The 17,483-nt window shown below is 41.5% G+C and overlaps 1 protein-coding gene across 2 annotated transcripts in view; it reads right to left on the bottom strand.

Moving 5' to 3' along the window:
- Positions 1-275: 275 nt before the first annotated feature.
- Positions 276-17,483, bottom strand: part of cnih3 (cornichon family AMPA receptor auxiliary protein 3) — a 56,555-nt gene continuing 39,347 nt past the window's right edge. The window contains exons 4-7 of one of the 2 annotated variants that reach the window (XM_028040653.1): positions 15,633-15,745; positions 10,328-10,474; positions 9,728-9,783; positions 276-1,818 (exon numbers count right to left, since the gene is read on the bottom strand). In XM_028040653.1, the coding sequence (XP_027896454.1) occupies positions 9,753-9,783; positions 10,328-10,474; positions 15,633-15,745 (291 nt within the window). In that variant the 3' untranslated portion in view covers positions 276-1,818; positions 9,728-9,752. The remainder of the gene's footprint in view (positions 1,819-9,727; positions 9,784-10,327; positions 10,475-15,632; positions 15,746-17,483) is intronic. The other variant, XM_028040654.1, reaches the window with a different exon arrangement.

Raw genomic sequence — 17,483 nt, 5'->3', positions numbered from 1 at the left:
GCTGGGTTCCTCTGACTTCCTGGTGCCAATACATCTCTGCAGAACCTCTGAGGACAGAAACAGCTGGAACTGGGTTCTGTTTATCTGTGAGTAAATAGAACCCAGTGTTACATCTACTGAGTCAGATCAGATATGAACCTAGAACAGAAAATCTGCTGTTGGAGCCCAACAAAATGTGTCAAAGTATGAAGGGGCTGTGTGAACGTGTTCAAGGTGGTTCTGTAGAGGTTTAAATCATTAAAAATGTATTATTAATGTACAGACAACAGTTTGGGAATGGTGTTAGATTTTAAAATACTTTATTTCATAAACAATATCTAAATTCAACCTTTTTGGTCACATACATACCACACTTAGGATATAAAATGCTCAAGTTAGAAGAAGAGAAACGAAGAAGGGGGCATTCCTTTCTGCTCCGCCACCACACAGAAACACATGGCAGGAAAAGACGGCGGTGAAGGTTTAAAGAGCGGCCTGCTGGCTCGGAGGGCGAGCTACATGTGGAGGTCCAGGTTCAAACACCTGTCCTGCGAAGAGGTCCAGCCGATCTCAGTCATTTGAATGATTATCAGAATAGTTATCCACGGGGTCCTAAAAACCTTCCATATACCCTGAAATAATTTCTAAAGTTGATTTTATTCTTGATACTCTGTACGATACTTTTGGAACAGACTGTGAAAACCGTCAGCATCTCATAAATAGGCATAAATTCATATGATTAAATAATTAAATACAACATTTTGGTCCGAGAGAGCTAGAAAAGATTCACATTGTTTCCCTGCGTTCAGAAGAGGCGGGCTGCTAGGACCGCACACGTTGGAAGACCTTCACCTGTGAAGCCGGAACATGAGAAGCCATCCCTACCGTCCCAGGCAGATATTGCCGGTATTTGTGCGAGAGCGAGTTTAGTATTTGTGCAAAGAACGTGTGCTCCTCTACTACAAAAGCTTTCCACGGGTTCTGGTTTTAGTCAAAGTTTTCCCACAACAGAACAACACTATCAGACAACACTAAGGAGGCATTTGCTGAGTAGAATACCTTTTGCCGTTAAGGAAACAGAAACGCCTTTTGATTAAAGAATACACCAAAATGCACAGGTCACAAAAGCCATTGATGGAAAGTCAGAAAGTAGATCCCATGGTCCCCCGGGGACTGTGTGTGTTCTCAGTGGGGTGGGTGCTCCAGCGCGTGGCCCCGACCCGAGCCCGCTCCTCCTCTCCGAACAGTGTGACCCGTTTGCTCACCCACCTGTCCTTTGACTCACAAGACGCTACGGCGGGTGAGGACGGGTCTGGACAGTGCTTCATTGTGCTGTGCCTGAGACAAACTGTGCAAACGCTACTGTGCTGTATGTCCTCCAGGCTAGCGTTAGCGCTGCTGTGCTGCTAGCTTGGCAGCACAAACTAGTTGGATGTACCTTTAAATATACGTGTGTGTGTGTGTGTGGGTGTGTGTGTGTGTGTGTATTACAAACGTTGGCCAGGCAGTGTAATAACTCTTACTATGAGCAAACTGTAAACAGCAGGTTTAGTCCAAGGTTTCTATATACAGTCAGAGACGAAACAGTTCTGGGCTGGGCCAAGCTGAAAAGAGGCTCCGGCTCCAGCTGAGTTCATCGTTTGGCTCCGCAGGAAAGAAGGAAAAAAAATAAAAATAAAAATAAAAAAAGGACCCAGGAAGTTTTAAGTCTTCATCATTACGTTCAATTATCGCTTCCACCACAGCGCCACCTGCTGTACTGGATGTCTGGAGCCCTTGGTGCTGGACCCCGGATGCTAACAAAGCAGTTGTTATGAGGTAACCAAGGAATAGATCATACTGCAACAGAAGAAGAAGAAGAAGAGAGCAAACAGGAAATGAGTCAAAAGCAAAATCAGTTGGGCAAAATAAGCAGGCATAAATATATAACTATTTATATATAGATATATACATATATCTATATATAAATATATATAAACTGAGTTGATCTGAACTAAATGCCTCCACAGGGAGCGTCTTGTTTTGTTATTGTCCTCTTATAAATGCTGTTTACTCAGAAATAAAACCCCACAGTTGAGAAAATCTAAAAATATTCCAGTAGCCTAAAATTACATTTCATGATGTTATTATTATTATTATTATTATTATTATTAATATACATCTATTCCTGTATTTTGGCTAAAATCACAGAACAGGCAGTGTATTAATCATATTTTGGGCACAGATCAACACAATGTCTTTCAGGACAAACATGGACGGCTCGTTTTGGTTTCCTCCACAGGGCTTTCATATGAACATTTGAAAGGATTGAAAACATCTGAATTTTAACAAATTTTTATTTTCCAATGTTTTCCTAGAACTGAAACTGAGGTGTTTGGCCAGAAAGACTATTGTTACATTTGGACGCTGTCCCAACTATGAAGCACGGCGATGGCAGCATCATGTTGTGTTGGTTTCTTTACTGCAGGAGAAACTGGTGCATTTTGTCCATTTGTTCCGAACAGTAAAGTCCTTCCATCTATTTTTTTAGCGACCAAAGTGTTGTGAGGACAACAACATTCATGTTTTGCAGCGTCCTGATCTCCTGATCAGTCCTGTTGGAAAACATTGGTCAAAATTACAGAAAACTGAAGCTTGTGGAAGAATATTCAAAACATCTGACTGGAGCCTTAGAGACTGCAGGGCAATTCTACTAAATACTACGGAAAGTAAGAAAGGACATTTAAGAAGATCCAAAAAACTGAGCTGATTGTTTTAGCATTTAGCTAATCACAATACTTTTAGTAATCCTGACTTGAACAAAAATGTCTTCTACCCTATATGTGAATTTGGTTTAAACAATGTTATACTATAGTCACATCACTTTGTTAGTGTTGATCATTTTAGCTTAGAATTGATTAAAACTCATAAAAATGGAATATTATAAATAAAATACCAGCGTTTTAGTGTGGTCATTTTAAAGATTGCCTCCAGAGGCCAGCAGCAGGGGTGTGGGAAGGTTTCAGGCGACAGGAATCTGCTCTGACGCAGCTTCTTTTCATGAATACTGCAAGCAAGGTCAAACCGCAAACACACACCTTCTGGCCGACTTATCTGCACACACTCTCACACTTGGCACACATACAGAGAGTGTGAGAAACGTGTTGTTCAGAACAGACTCTGGGTGATGGCAGATAATAATAATTGATCATAAAATTCTTCAATAACTATCTAATTGGAACAACTTGGTTGGAAATTTGCAAACTTTAAATGTCTGAAAAAAGATCGAGTCGTCAAACTGGATACGTTTCTGGAATGTTTTTAATTTCAGGAATAAATGCATATTAACAATAATCTGACTGTGAATAGATAAAACATTAAGAAAGCCATTTTATTGCAATAGCAGCAAACTGAATAAGGCTAACAATAGAACTTATCTGATGTTTGAATAATCTACCTGGTTATATGTATATATATATATATATATATATATGTATATATATATATATATATATATATATACTCATTTCTTTTGACCTGAATGAAATGTTCCAAGTTTACATTTTTAGGTTTTTACCATAATCTAAAAATGGAAGTACAACTATCCTTCCTGGCAGGTTTCTCAGAGTATTTTTTGTTGTTGTTTTTTTTTTTAGTCGGTGTGATTTCCAGAAAGCTTGTTTCGCAGAAAGCTTGCAAAATAAAAAGCAACAAGCTGATGAGCTTCATGTAATGCAATGAGCATGTGCAAAAACAAGCCGTCAAACAGACATTTACAGCAAAGTGGCAAAAAATGATTTCACCAGGCCCAGAGTCTGTAAACCACCCAGTGACACCGACGACTCTGACCCAGAGACGGACGTTTGGCACCCACTGGGTGTCCCCTGGAAGACAGAGCGATGAAAGTCTGCGTGAAAACAACCACGGCTCAAATCGCACGTGGCGAATCTGACGCTCGTCCCGCCGAGCAGCGACACGACGAGGACGGAGCGGCGCCTCGCTGGCAGGGGCTAAACGCTCGCTGTGTGGCCTCTGCCAGCTGCTTACCCCGACTGGCTGATGAACGTCCATAAACAGAAATAAATTGAACACAATTGAAGAGCGTGATTTTCCCCCAGAGGTCACTGCAACCAGCAAACTTCATCCCCAGTTTTTCACCAGCTCCTTCTCTTTCACAGCCTGATGAGATGTTAGCTGAAGATGGAGGAGAGCTCACAGTCTGGAGTCTTTTCCCATTTTCAGACAGTAACGTCTGTTCTGTTTATGTTCAACTGCAGCTTGGTTTGGCCCCTGTTCTCACTGTGCATGTCAAATCTTTTTACACACACCACTGTTAAAATGTTGGTTTTTAAAATAAAAAAAAATAAGACTTTGATTAATCACTTTGAAACCCTTTCATCCATAAAATGTCTGAGATTTGTCCTTCAAAATTCAACTAAAACCAGATAAATCTGTTAGGACTAACATAAATATAAGTGTGCTCACTTAAAGGGGCAATATTATGTAACACATCGTGTTATAATGTTTGAGAAATCCTTGCAATCCTTTAATCACCATGGCAACCATTCAGCTATGCAAAATGCCTGGGTGGACCTAGTCCCGCCTTCAAAGACGCAGCTCCTCCTCAGAGCTCCAGTTTCCAAGCTTTCATCTCATAGGGCAGCCCTCCTCCACAACTCCCCCACTCAGCTCCTTCAGACTAGCCAGCAGCAATTAGCAAACACCTGGTGGAGCTGCACATCAGCTGAGCTCATCATATGAGCTACTGTCGTTAAAGGGCTAATAGAGAAGGTGGAGCTTCAGAAAGAGCAAGAGTTTTTAAAGCAACAGAAGCCCAATTTCAGGGAGTTAACTTGCAAAGTCAGATTTCTTTTAAGTCATATAAAAAAATTTTAACAACTGAAGGTAACATAGTTACTTGATTGTGCTATAAAATGAACTATGTGCCTGAAAACACATAATCCTGCCCCTTTAAAACTTTAATGAAGCACATTTTTAAAACATTTCAGCTTTCTGTTTTACGTAGCTGGAGTCAATACAATACTGATATTAATTCAGATACTTTTAAAAATTGTCACTATCACTGAATAATTTGGTGATTTGACTTCAGTTAGATGATTATGATAAAAATAGTGTTAAAGATTTTAAGCCAATAAAAGTGTTTTTTTATGAAGTACAATAGAAAACTATCTAGCACTAAGCAACTGATATCCTGTTGCAGATGTCTCCATTTTGTAGTCAAAAACAGTGAAATGATAAAGAAGCAGCATCCACTAATTCTAGCTCTGCCTGGTAAACAGCATGTCTACGTAGAAATAGTTTCCTTTTCAGTAGCTTCTCAATGTTTGTGCTTCTGCTTCATTTATTTCTTGAAAACAAGTCTTTATATGAGTTGACTCTTAAGAACTTCCACACTGAAGAGTGTTGTTGTCAGAGTGACCTTTGCTCAGCTTAGTTATGGTGAATTCACAGACGAGAAACAAACACCTTTCCTTTGTTTCCATCTAACTGCAATCAGTGGCTTTTTAAGGTGAAAATGATTTATTTCCAAACAAATCTTTACAAGAAGCCTCGTGGGGACAGAGAGGAGAAATCCACAGTAGGTTATGAAGCTTTTGAATTCTTTCTGAAAAACCAGATCTTTTTTTTTCTTTCATTACAGCAGGATTTAGCTCTCTTTTTGTAATTATTTGCTTCTAAGCATCAAGTCCAAAAAAGAAGAAAAGCTTCAACACTAAATGACATCAGACAAATCCTCCCAATTTAGCTTCCCGGCATAAAGGTCAGGTCTGATGTGTGGCATGGTCTGCCTCCACATATCAGCTTAGATCTCTTCCCCTCCACCAATGGCTGACGTGACACATTCAACTTTTCCATTCACCCAGACGTTTTCACAGAAGGCCTTTCTTATAGTCTGACACCCATGTTCTTCCAAGCAGCTTCTGGTTAACTTCATTTGTCTGAAGTTTTTTATCTTCTCAGGGTTGGTCCAGAGTCCAAAAAACCGATATGTCTGTAAGTAAGTCTGGAGTAAATGAGTGGGCCCAAGAAGAGAGTTGTCACTGACAGCTGAGCAAACTGCAGTATACACCATACACAGCCCAGAAGAAGCATTAGGTGCTAGGAGGATAGAAACTGATACTATGTTGGATTCTTGGAAAAATTCTAAAATTGTTGTAATGAGCAGGCAAAGAGGATGTATATGGACACTGGATATGTTTAGCTGCATCTGAGTTTGGCTGCTGTTCATGTTTCACATAAGATTTTTGAATTTTCACTCAGTATGACATAGACAGATTTTATTGTCATTTAATTGTAAGTTTGAAAATGTACAAATTGAAAGAATGCATGTAGGTAAACTTGGACTTATACAGCTGTGCTAGCATTTAGCCAACGAGGTTTGGCCCTTGTACCTTTCATATGTATCCTACCTAAACAACTACAAGTATGTTTAGGTAGGATACATATGAAGCAGAGTAAGAAGCTCTGCTAAAATCTGCAACTAATGGGGAAACGTTAGTTACAGTTCTTGTTCTAAGCTTTGCTTCGTCCATAAGGTCTGGACACTAGGCTATGGAGAAACGATCGCTTGCTATAGGTGTTGACTATGTTGAAGTATGGTTAACCCAATTGCTAACGTTTAAACGTGATGTTTGTAATGTGCCACCTGTTACCCTGTAACATCTGTCTGCTGTGGTAAATGAACCCAGGCTGTCCTCGTGAATATGTGACATAACCCAGAATACTGTCCTGATAGTTCATGCTGTGGCGGGATGGAAAGAAAAGAAACGGGTTAGAGGTCCAATGTTCATCCAGCAACATGCTCAGCAACAGAAAACCTGCGCTCATCTCGTTGGGAGGGGAAAGTGCTGGTTACTGAAGCATCTCTGTGACAGGAAGGACAGGAGGAGAAAAACAGGGGTACAAGTCAGACTCCATGGGGTGTTCCGTTAGTGAGGCAGGGTTTCATTGTCATCCAGTGTGAGGAGGAGGTGATGACGTAGAGGCTGGGCAGGCAGGAGCAAACCAGCAGGCAGGCTGCATTTATTATCTTCATCTTAAAGTAGTAATATTCTAAAGTCTGTGTTTTGGTCTGGAGACCAAAAAGCTTGTAGTTTGTAACATACAAGCTCTCATGGTATGCAGGTGTGTGTTCAGAGTGTGTTAGTGTGCAGGTAGAAGTCATCGTGAAGGTGGGGAGGAGCTGAGGGGAGCAGGCGAGTTGGACTCTGGTTGCCACGGAGAAAGAAGGGATGAGAAAACAGACACAAGCCCCAACAGCAGATTTCAGGCTGCTTCACTTCCAGTTCAATCACGTTCATCATTGTTTAAACCCGAGAACAGCGGCAGCCATCTTGAACTTACACCTGGGATTTAGGCTTTGGAAGTTTAGATCGATGATTTTGTTTTTTTTGTAGTTTGCATCAGATGAGCTAAAATTCTATTTTATTCTCAGACTTTTTTTAAAAAAATAATTCTTTACAGTTTTTAGATTGGCTTTGATACATGACGTGAAAAAAGTAAATTAAATTTGAAGTCTCAGTTGACTCAGTAGCACTTTTTTTTTTCAATTAGTCACCTTATTGCCACAACCTTTAATATAGGACATGATGTTTTACAAATCAAGATTTCAAACATAAACCATGTTTTTCTCTTCAGTCCAGTCACACCTGATAGCCCGGTAGACTCGGTTCCATTGAGAACCAAAGGTGTAACATTTGTTCCATTTTTAGCTGCTGTGGTTCACTTTCACACTGTAAAATGTAAAAAACCCTTTGAAAAACCCCCATTCACCTGTGGGGGCGCTGCAACAAGAACAACTGAAGGAAATGACATGAAAACCTCAGAAGAAGACACTGAGCACAACTTCCTCAGTGTCTTCTTCTGAGGTAAATAAAATGGAGTGGCGTCAGATTTTAGTGGTTGTAGGATTTTACTTTTGTCTTTGGCAAAATACCATGAGCCAGACTCACACATTTGTTTTGGTTTTATGTACCCAAAATGCTCTGTGCTATTGTCTGCTTCCTGTTTTTGGAGTGGTCTCCAGTTCCCTTGGCATTCACATTTGAACTGCACCAGAGTTTACGTCCTCCACCAAACAGAGACCGAGGTTCGAAGGTGAACCAGAGTTTACGGTTTCACAAACGAGTTCAACTAAAGCATACTAAACAGGGCCGGTGTGAATGCACTCTTAGATGTTTTCGGAGTAGTACCTGCAGTGTCCAACACAAACTCTCAGCAACAAAGTAAAAATTTGATCCTTAGATACCTAAACATGTATTTTTAGAATAACACGAGGTAGTAGTGGAAAAAAAGCCTGACTCTAGAAATCTAACTACAGGTTAAAAAAAATCACACCAGGTTCAGAGCACATTTGAAATGTTTAGAAAAGCGCAAGAAAATAAGCAGGGCCAACTATGTTGAACCAGATGGACCTGAAAGTGAACGCACCATCACCTCGTGCTGCAGAATACCTGACTGGTGCCGCCGCCGCCGCCTTGGTTGATCTCTAAAACAGTCCGACATGAGCCAGAGCCGGGCGGGACGATGGGGTGAGATGGAAGAAGCAAGATGAGTTCAGTTCAAGCTGAGCGCTGCATTCATAGCTGATGACACCCAGTGCCACGACACAAACACCAACCACACTGTGACTTCACTTCACGCTGACGGTGTTGCCTCAGAGTGTTCGCACATTAGCTGCAGAAATATCTAACATACTGCCGCACTCGATCATTTAGCATCCGCTAGCATTATGGGGTGTTGCTATCTTTGTTTCAACAGAAGCTGCTCTATTGACTGATGTCGGCGCTGGTATGGAAATGGATGTGAAACAAATGAGCTCAACATGTAAGCTTATTGAAGTCAGTTTCTCAAATTTCTGCCAGGAGGGAACACTTTAGCTTTCACCTTAACGTTATTTTCATTAACTTAATGAAATTTGATGAATACTAGATTTTAGAAGGGTTGAATTACACAAACCGTAAAGCGGACACATGTTCTGACATTAAACTACAATAAGTGTTTTTTCTGTTTTCAGTCAGTCAGAATTACCAAATGATTTCTATTTAATAAATGCCAGAATAATGAGAAGGAGAATTTTCTTCTTTTTAGCTTTTTTCAAAATTTGAAGCGTCTGTCCTTCATCAAGTTTCACACAAGAAGAAGAAGAAGAATTACTTTATTCATCCCAGCAGGGAAATTATTTCGCAGTTACAGCAAGAATTTTTTATACACAGATTAACACACACACAACAGGGAGCTGCGTCTGCAGGCAGCCAGCTGAGCCGGCGCCATTTTAAGGTCGTCGGGACCGGGAGTCGAACTCGCGACGTCCGCGTCGAGGACCACGGCCTCCAAACGTGGGGTGCGCCAACCCCCTGCGCCACCACAGCACGCCCCCAATCACTTTCTGGAAGTTTCCTCCACGCAGAATTGGCATACAGGCCATTTTGGTCGCACACCTCCTCTGGCATTTATTGAATATAAATCCTTTTGGTAATTTGAACTGGATTTCCTGATTCTGTATGGAAAATATGTGGTTTCAACTGTATACTTTTGGTTCTCTTTTGCTTATTTCATCATCAAGAAGAACCGCTTCAGAGCTACAATGTCCAAAATCATATCATCCAAAGAAATTTAACATAAATTTCTAAAAACCACAACCCTGACTTCAAGATAGAGTCAAAATTCCCTTCTGAATATTATTCCTCCCTAAAGCCTAAAATAAGCCCTACAGAATACAGTGTTTAAGAAAAAGTAAGGATTGTACCTTTAAATGTTTCCACTGATAAGACCTAATAGAGGGATATTTCCAGGTTCCACACACTGCAGCACCCACATGACACGTGGGACAGGAATCCGGAGTGATTAATAACAGCATTGTTAGACATAGAGAGGAAAACTGTGCGTGTTATTATCATCACAGAACAACAGACAATTTCAGCAGACACATTCAGAACAGTCAGCAGAACTAAGACCCTCCGTACACAAAACAGAATCATTCACATTTCAAGTAAGAGTGCTGCTGCTTTAGGTGGTGCTTGTCAATGAAGTAAAGAATCAAATTCTCTTGACATCACATGCATTAGCGATAGCTGGCCTACAAGAAAACATTCCTACCCTGGCTAAACTTCTGTCACACAGAGGAGGCAGCATGTGATCGCTAGAGAAATGGTTACTTTATTCAGAGATTTGCACACACTTTGATGTCAGAGCCGGAGAATCCGAGCAAACCTCTTTGTGGAGCGGTAAACCTCTTCTCTTCAGAGACCTACGCTACTCAACGAGGTTTCCAAGCCCCCTCAGATCAGCATCGATAACGTACCTCAACATCTAAGAACCGCTCCGCTGGGTTAAGCCCGGTGCTTACCAGTAGAGATAGTAAAAGAAGGACAGGACGAAGAAGGACAGCTTGCACCACGCCTCCTTCTGGCAGAACTTGAGCGTGTCGCCGTTCATCACAGACGCTGGGTCGTAGATCAGCTCCTTAGTGTCCGTTGGGGAATGGAAGTACCTGCTGCAGTGGGCACAACAATACATCCTGGGTAGTTGACCCGTTCCAGAACACAAGGAATGGTGGTGGTGTGGGGGGTTGGATGGGAGAGGTGACAGAAGGGAAATGGGGAGGAAGACGGTGAGGGTGAATCTGGTGGGACGTCATCATGCAGAAGACCTGAGTGAAGCAAGGATGGGTGGAAAGGGAGCTTTAAAAAGGAGAATCCCATAAAAAATAATCATCCAGGTTTCAGTGATAGTTAAAGTAAGGATGCATGATTAATGCTGGGTGATCAATAATGATCACATGTTGTAATAGACATGTGATCAATATTAATAGAAAATTTATCTGATAGAATATATCAGATAAAATATATCTGAATTCTGATTCGGGACCGCATGGCATTCTGGGAAATATAGGCAAAGGAAAGGCTTTTGGCTCATTGAACCTGCTACTGCCTACCTTAGCAAGGTTGGTGGCACCAACTAACTCTTTGGTTAGCTAGCAGCAACATGTTGACTGAGGCTACGTTCACACTGGAGGCCTTAATGCTCAGTACTGATTTTTGTGAATCAGAGTTTTTTCAGAATTCCTAATATATGTGACTTCTATTTAATCTTCTGTGTGAACTGCAAATAAGGATGTTAATGCGCAGTAACATCCCAGGTGGTCTGTTTGGTTTTTACCCCTCCAGGGGGTCTTTTTGTGGGCTCTAGTGTCCCTTATATGAAAGTAGGCTGACAGGAAACGGGGGAAGACATGCGGCAAATGTCGCCGGGTCTGGGAATTGAACCCACGACGGCCGCGTCGAGGACTCAAGGCCTCCAAATGTCGCGCTATCCCCTACACACCACAGCACGCCCTCTAGCTCAGTGTTTGTGGAAGTAAACATGGATGGTATCGGTGCAGCGGATACCTAAGTTTTACCTTGTGATAAAAATGGGGTGTTTCAATTTTCCTCTGAAATATTGCCACAATCTAGGTTTGTTTCTCTTTAGTGCAGTATTGTGTATTATTTCTTGCCTTATTTCTTATTATTACCTAAATGTCACAATGCACATTATAATAGTTATCATCCAAAGTATCAATAAACCCTGCAGCTAGTCGGTGCTTTCTGATGCGACAGCCTCCATTTTATCTTCTTAAAATGAAATGAGATCCGTTTCTTGCAGAACGTTTTAAGACTCACTCAGCATAATGATTGCTAAAGCTAATCTCTCACTGAACTGATTGAGTGCAACAAAGACAAGAGTTAGAAAAAAAGGCCAATTCGTTAAATGGAATTTTAAGTTTCCAACAAGATAAACACATTTTGAAACAACACATGAGAAAATATTTTGTCTTTTGTGAGGTTTGAAAGTGTTCAGAAGCTTCTGAATCTACGGGACTTTCAAAAAAATAGAATTGTATCTGCGTCTACAGCACAGTGCCTCCCAATCTGTGTTTCTTAATAAAAATCCCCGTATGTAAAAACTAAACACTCTGTATCCCAGTGGGCTAGAATACAAATGCAGAATGCCACCAAAACACAAAACCTGGAGGGCAATATTGGCACAGCGCATGTTGATCAGAGCTTTTACAGTCCAATGAGACCGACTGCAGCCGGGCTGTTTAAATTGTAGCAGAAAATGTGCCATGTGGGAAATTAGAGAAGAAGAGGGAATTGCTACCGTTGCATATTGCTTGGAGTGGAGGGGGGACTTCTAATTGCTGACAGATATTTATGACTTTGTTAGATTCAGAGTTATTTCATTTGATAGAACTGATTAAAATGAATAGTGTTACATTAGAATGCATCATTCTGTCGGTGCAGAAAAGCCTCATTTCTTTGGTGGTATAGTCCAAAAAATAAGCTGCCATCATGATGCATATATTCCACTTATTTGCAGCGAAGTACAACTCATTTCTTCTCAGAAATGAGTTGTACTCTGTGGCACACTCGATGTGCCACAGAAATGAAATGTTAGACATTATGCTGAAAGATGCATCATCATTAACATGTCCTGTAATGTCAGTTCCAGGTATTTTCACATAAAAATACATGAAATACATGAATTTCTTTTTAATGTAGAATGGAGATGGAGAAGAGGTACAGTGGTGAACAACAGTACAGGCTGAAAAATTAGGTAATACAACTATCATTAAAATATGATTTAATGTAGCAAAAAGAAGACAGTGAACCAAATTAGAACAAACTTAAGAATTATAATGAAAAGCTTTTTAGGAATTACAATAACCTTCTCTTCAGAGCAAATTCAATTATTGTGAAAATGAAGTCTGGTGACAATTCTTTTAAATTTCTCAACAGTCAGACCGCTTTTTTTCACAAAAGCCTACTGACCTACTAGAAAGACCTGAATGAAAGGCAAAGTAACCACAGTACACTGTGAGGCATGAAGGAAGATGATTCTTGAGCTATGCTGCGGGGTTTATTTATCACATACAAGGAATCATGGATCAGTTGAAGCGGTCATGTTGCCTGATCCTGAAGAGCAAGTGATCCTGAAATGGATGTTTTAACAAGACAAAGACCCCAAACATACCAATAAGCGGGAGCGTTTTGGTTCCAGCCCAACAACTGTATCATTATAGAGCAGTCAGGCCTCTCCTTAGGGCAGGCGTCTCCAAACCTGGTCCTTAAGAGCTACCATCTTACAGGTTTAAAATGCAACCCTGCTCCCACACAGCTGAATTAAATGAATGGTTCGCTACCAGGCCTCTGCCAAACTTGACTGCATGCTGATGAGGTAATTCAATCATTTGATTCAGCTGTGTTGGTGCAGGGATGAATCTAAAATCTGCAGGATGGTAGATCTTGAGGACCAGTGTCAGAGGCCCCTATCCAGCCATCCATTCACTTTCTTATGCCTATCTGGGGTTGGGTTGCAGTGGCAGCAGCCCCTCAAGGAATCCCGAGTCGCTCCCAGGCCAGACAAGAAACATCGTCCCTCTAGAATGCCCTGGGTCGTTCTCTGCGTCTCCTCCAAGCACGATGTGCTTGGAACGCCAGCAGGCATCCTAACCAGATGCTCATCACCCTGTCTCTAAGGGAAAACCCAGACACCCTGTGGAGAAAACTTATTTTGGCCATTTGTATGTGTAATCTCGTTCTTTCGGTCATTACCCAAAGCTTATCACCATAGATGATGGTAGGAACGTAGCTTGACAGGTTAATTGAGAGCTCTGCCGTTTGACTCAGCTCTTCCTTCACCCCGGTAGATGGGTTCATTGCAGATGCCGCACCAATCCACATATCAATCTCCCGCTCCATTTCTCCCTCATTTGTGAACGAGACCTCAAGATACTTAGACTCGTCCACTTGTGGCAGGACATCTTCCTTGACCCGTAAAGGGCACTCTACTCTTTTCCAACTCACGATCATGGCCTTTAGGGTCCTCTGGACTTCATAAATCGCTACGCCATTTCTTGCAGCCATGTCCCACAGGTGTTTGTGGAAAGGTCTGCCACCTTTATGCACACTCAGACTACACTGGGAAGTTTCCTTCCAGAACTGTCAAACTGTTCTCTGGAACAAAACCTTCCCAGAAACATTTGTAAAGTGCAGATGAACACAGTGATGGTATGTATGCATATACACACACAGCCTCAATCAGCTACCCTCCCCTTGAGAGTCGCCTTGTCAATGTTCCATCTCACACGCATCACTCACAAGCTTTCTCTTTCCCCGTCTTGCTGCCGTTGCTTGCCTCATATCATTCCCTCTTCTGTCTCCGCCTTCCAGCCTCCTTTTTTTTTTCTTGTCCTCTCATCTCCCAGCTGCGGCATCTGTAGCCGGTGGGCATCTGGCACAGTTTGCATTTAATGAGACAGCAAGATGTTTTCCTCTCCTCCCGTCCTCTCCTCTAGTCTAAGCCTGAGCCAGCAGAGCACATGAGCTTAAATCAACCAGACTGCCAGGAGTCCGGGCCTAACCCGCTGACCGGAGAAGAGGAGAACAGATAAACAGATAAACAGGGAGCAGCAAAATATGAACATCGATGACTGCTGCCTGGCTGTAGGACTCCTAAAGCTGGTAGCTGCGTCGTTTGTTACACTGACACTCTCATTTTAAATGTCAGCCTATTCCAAGTCTTTAATTGTCCTCAGACATATTGTAGAGAGGCAGAAGTGACCTGCTGATAACCCTTGAACATTGCAACCACAAACCTTTTTTTATCAGAATGTTATGTGAAAGGCCAACACCAAGTAAGGTTTAATTATGAAGTGGAAGGAAATTGCAACTCTTCTAGAACTTAAACTGGATGGAGACAGTATGTGGATACCAGTTTTTAAGTTTTGTCACAGATTTCCTGTTGGACTTTGATTGGGTCATCCTAACAGAAGAGTATTGTTTCATTTAAATCAAACCAAACAATAGCTTCATAGCTGTAGTACGAGGCAGGAGCGTATACGCATACGGAAGCGTATTGCTATCACAGAGAAAAACAGAAATCGTAGCGCTTATCTTGTATAAACGTGATGACATGTTGTATAGATGTGATGGTTATCTTGTTTAATAGTGATCATTTCATGTCCAGGAGGTGGCTGAAGTATGCTTTTCGTGCAGGTGTACTACGGAAGCATATTCAGCAAATACATCTGAACCTCCGTTTTGATTGAAGAAGCTTTCATTCCATAACAATTGCCTTTAGTCACTTCCCGAATCAGAAGCTGCAATCAGAAGCCAACTTCAGCTTCGCTCCAGACGGTCAGTTAGGATCACCGCCACAGCTAGAGGATGGGACTGCTGTTTCCTTCTGTGCAGTCCCGTTCTGTTTAGGATCGTGCCCAGAGTGCGCAATGCTATTAATGGTTTCAACCACAATGCAAAGCAGCATTGGTATCTCTCCATGTTTTAGACCAAGCATGAAGGAAAACTTGGCCAACTTCTGTTAGCCACTGTACTAGCCTTCTCTATGCCTGCACGAAAAGCTTTCTACCGCCACCTCCTGGACATGAAATTATCACGTTTAAACAAGATAAGTATCGCATTATAATGTGGTAGCGCTCGAAAAAAATATTTTCTCCATGATAGTAATACACTTCCATAGTAGCATGTTTGGATCTTTACCAAATTTGGTAAAAATCTCAAATTCTTTAGAATGATCCTAGCAAAACCAACATGACAGAAGTAAATAAAAGTGAGTGTAAACACAGAACAAACAGATTCCATGGTTACCTCCAGGTGTTGTAGAAGAGGAGGGGGATGTTAAGGCCCACAGTCAGCCACTCCTGGGCACACAGGAACATTATGCAGAACAGCCCATGGATGGAGTACTCTGGCAGCACCAACTGGAAGGCAGGAGCAAAATACAGGAAGTGTTAGATCATTCTGGAGAAAAAAACCCAACATTTTATTATTAGTACTCATGTCAGGTGCTTCTTTTTTCTTTTCCTTCTTCACACCAACACCAGCACCCAGGTCATGATGTAGCAGCCAATGTTCAATTCACAGCTATCTCAGAAAACACTTGGTGTTCATACTAACAGCCTAGTTTGATTTAAAACACTGAGAAAAGACAACGACTGGACCTGCTGCTGGACCACAGGCTGCAGGCTTTAACACACCAACTACAGCGAACCCAGCACATCACACTGTTGCAGGAACTCTTGTGAGGACAACAAAGGAACAAACATGCCAGTAGGGGGCAGTAGCAGATTTGAGACCAGCCCCTTGAACTACACTTTGCTTTGTAAAGATGGTCAGGACTATTGGCTGTTGAGAAATGATGCCTTCCTGGAGGCATGGACTCTGTTGATGTTATAAACTCTACCCAATCTGTAATGATTGATGTATGTAATGACCTCGCTTGGTGCTATGAAGCTTACCAGAAATTACCTGCACTGTAAACAACCATCTTCTACTTTAAAGAGAGACATACAGAGCAGAACAAAGGCGGTTGTTCATGTTAATTCAACATTTGGTAGTGTGGCCAACACAAAGTGATCGGCTTCCTTAACTTCCTCCGCTGCCATTGGTAAAACTACAGGCAAACTACAATTCTAAAACAGAGAAGAAAATCGCCATCATTGTTCACAACTTCTTCTGTTCACTGATTGGCCTGGTATGAATTCTAACCGAGGGAATCCAAGTCAATGGGAGAAAGCCCAGACTGTCTATGACGCGAGGCTTTAATCCAGTGGATTTACACAAGAAAGCAATGACCAGGCTATATTTCTGCTAAACGTCCCCAAAGAATCAAAAACACATTTTAAATAAATTTTACAAGTGAATATGTTTAGCCTATTGTTGAATGTATTCTTTGATATACCCATGTGAGAGTTTGGAGTATTGATTAATGAGTATGAATTTTTATGTAGGTTTTAAAATGACGTTCAATGTTGGCTGTAGTATTAATATTTTTCTTTTAAATCTTACTTTTTCTACATGTCCGGTCTCTGCATATTAATCTATGAATCTGTTGAAGCCGGTTGCTTACATGTACAAATTCTGTTGAAAACAGAGACAATCTTTTCTTGAGTATATATATATATATATATATATATATATATATATATATATATATATACTGAACAACTACTAGTGACAAGGTTCAGCTTTAAAGGCGGTCTTGAATCGCACATTAGATTGTGTGGTTTAGGTTCAGCCTTGCAAACCCCTGTGAACATCTTAAATGTCCATTGAATTCTTCCGCAACCTTTTTCACCAAAGCAGTTCATGTGATTCACAAAGAACGCCACTTCAGTGCTCATTTATATTTCACAGCACACTGGGCAACACATTGTGTTCGCCCGGCCTCGAACATCACAGAGTAAAGAGGCCGGGGTTCAGATGCATTATTCAGACGGCTACATGTTCACTAATAACACAAAACGTGTTTTAAACTGAACGCCTCTTCAAGTGCAGGAGGGCAGAAAACCACAGCCTCGATGAAAACTAAACACGCCTGTCTGCCTTCACACGCACAGCCAGGGCTGTGAAAAAGGATTTTACCCCCCACAGAGTTCTGCTGCTTTTACTTGTTTTGTACTTCAGATCATCAACCCACTGACCACAACCAGGCCGGAT

Source organism: Xiphophorus couchianus, chromosome 15 (genome assembly GCF_001444195.1).
Source record: "Xiphophorus couchianus chromosome 15, X_couchianus-1.0, whole genome shotgun sequence".
Lineage (NCBI taxonomy): Eukaryota > Metazoa > Chordata > Actinopteri > Cyprinodontiformes > Poeciliidae > Xiphophorus > Xiphophorus couchianus.
The sequence above is the reverse complement of the archived record's forward strand: the minus strand, read 5'-3'. Positions and strand labels throughout refer to the sequence as shown.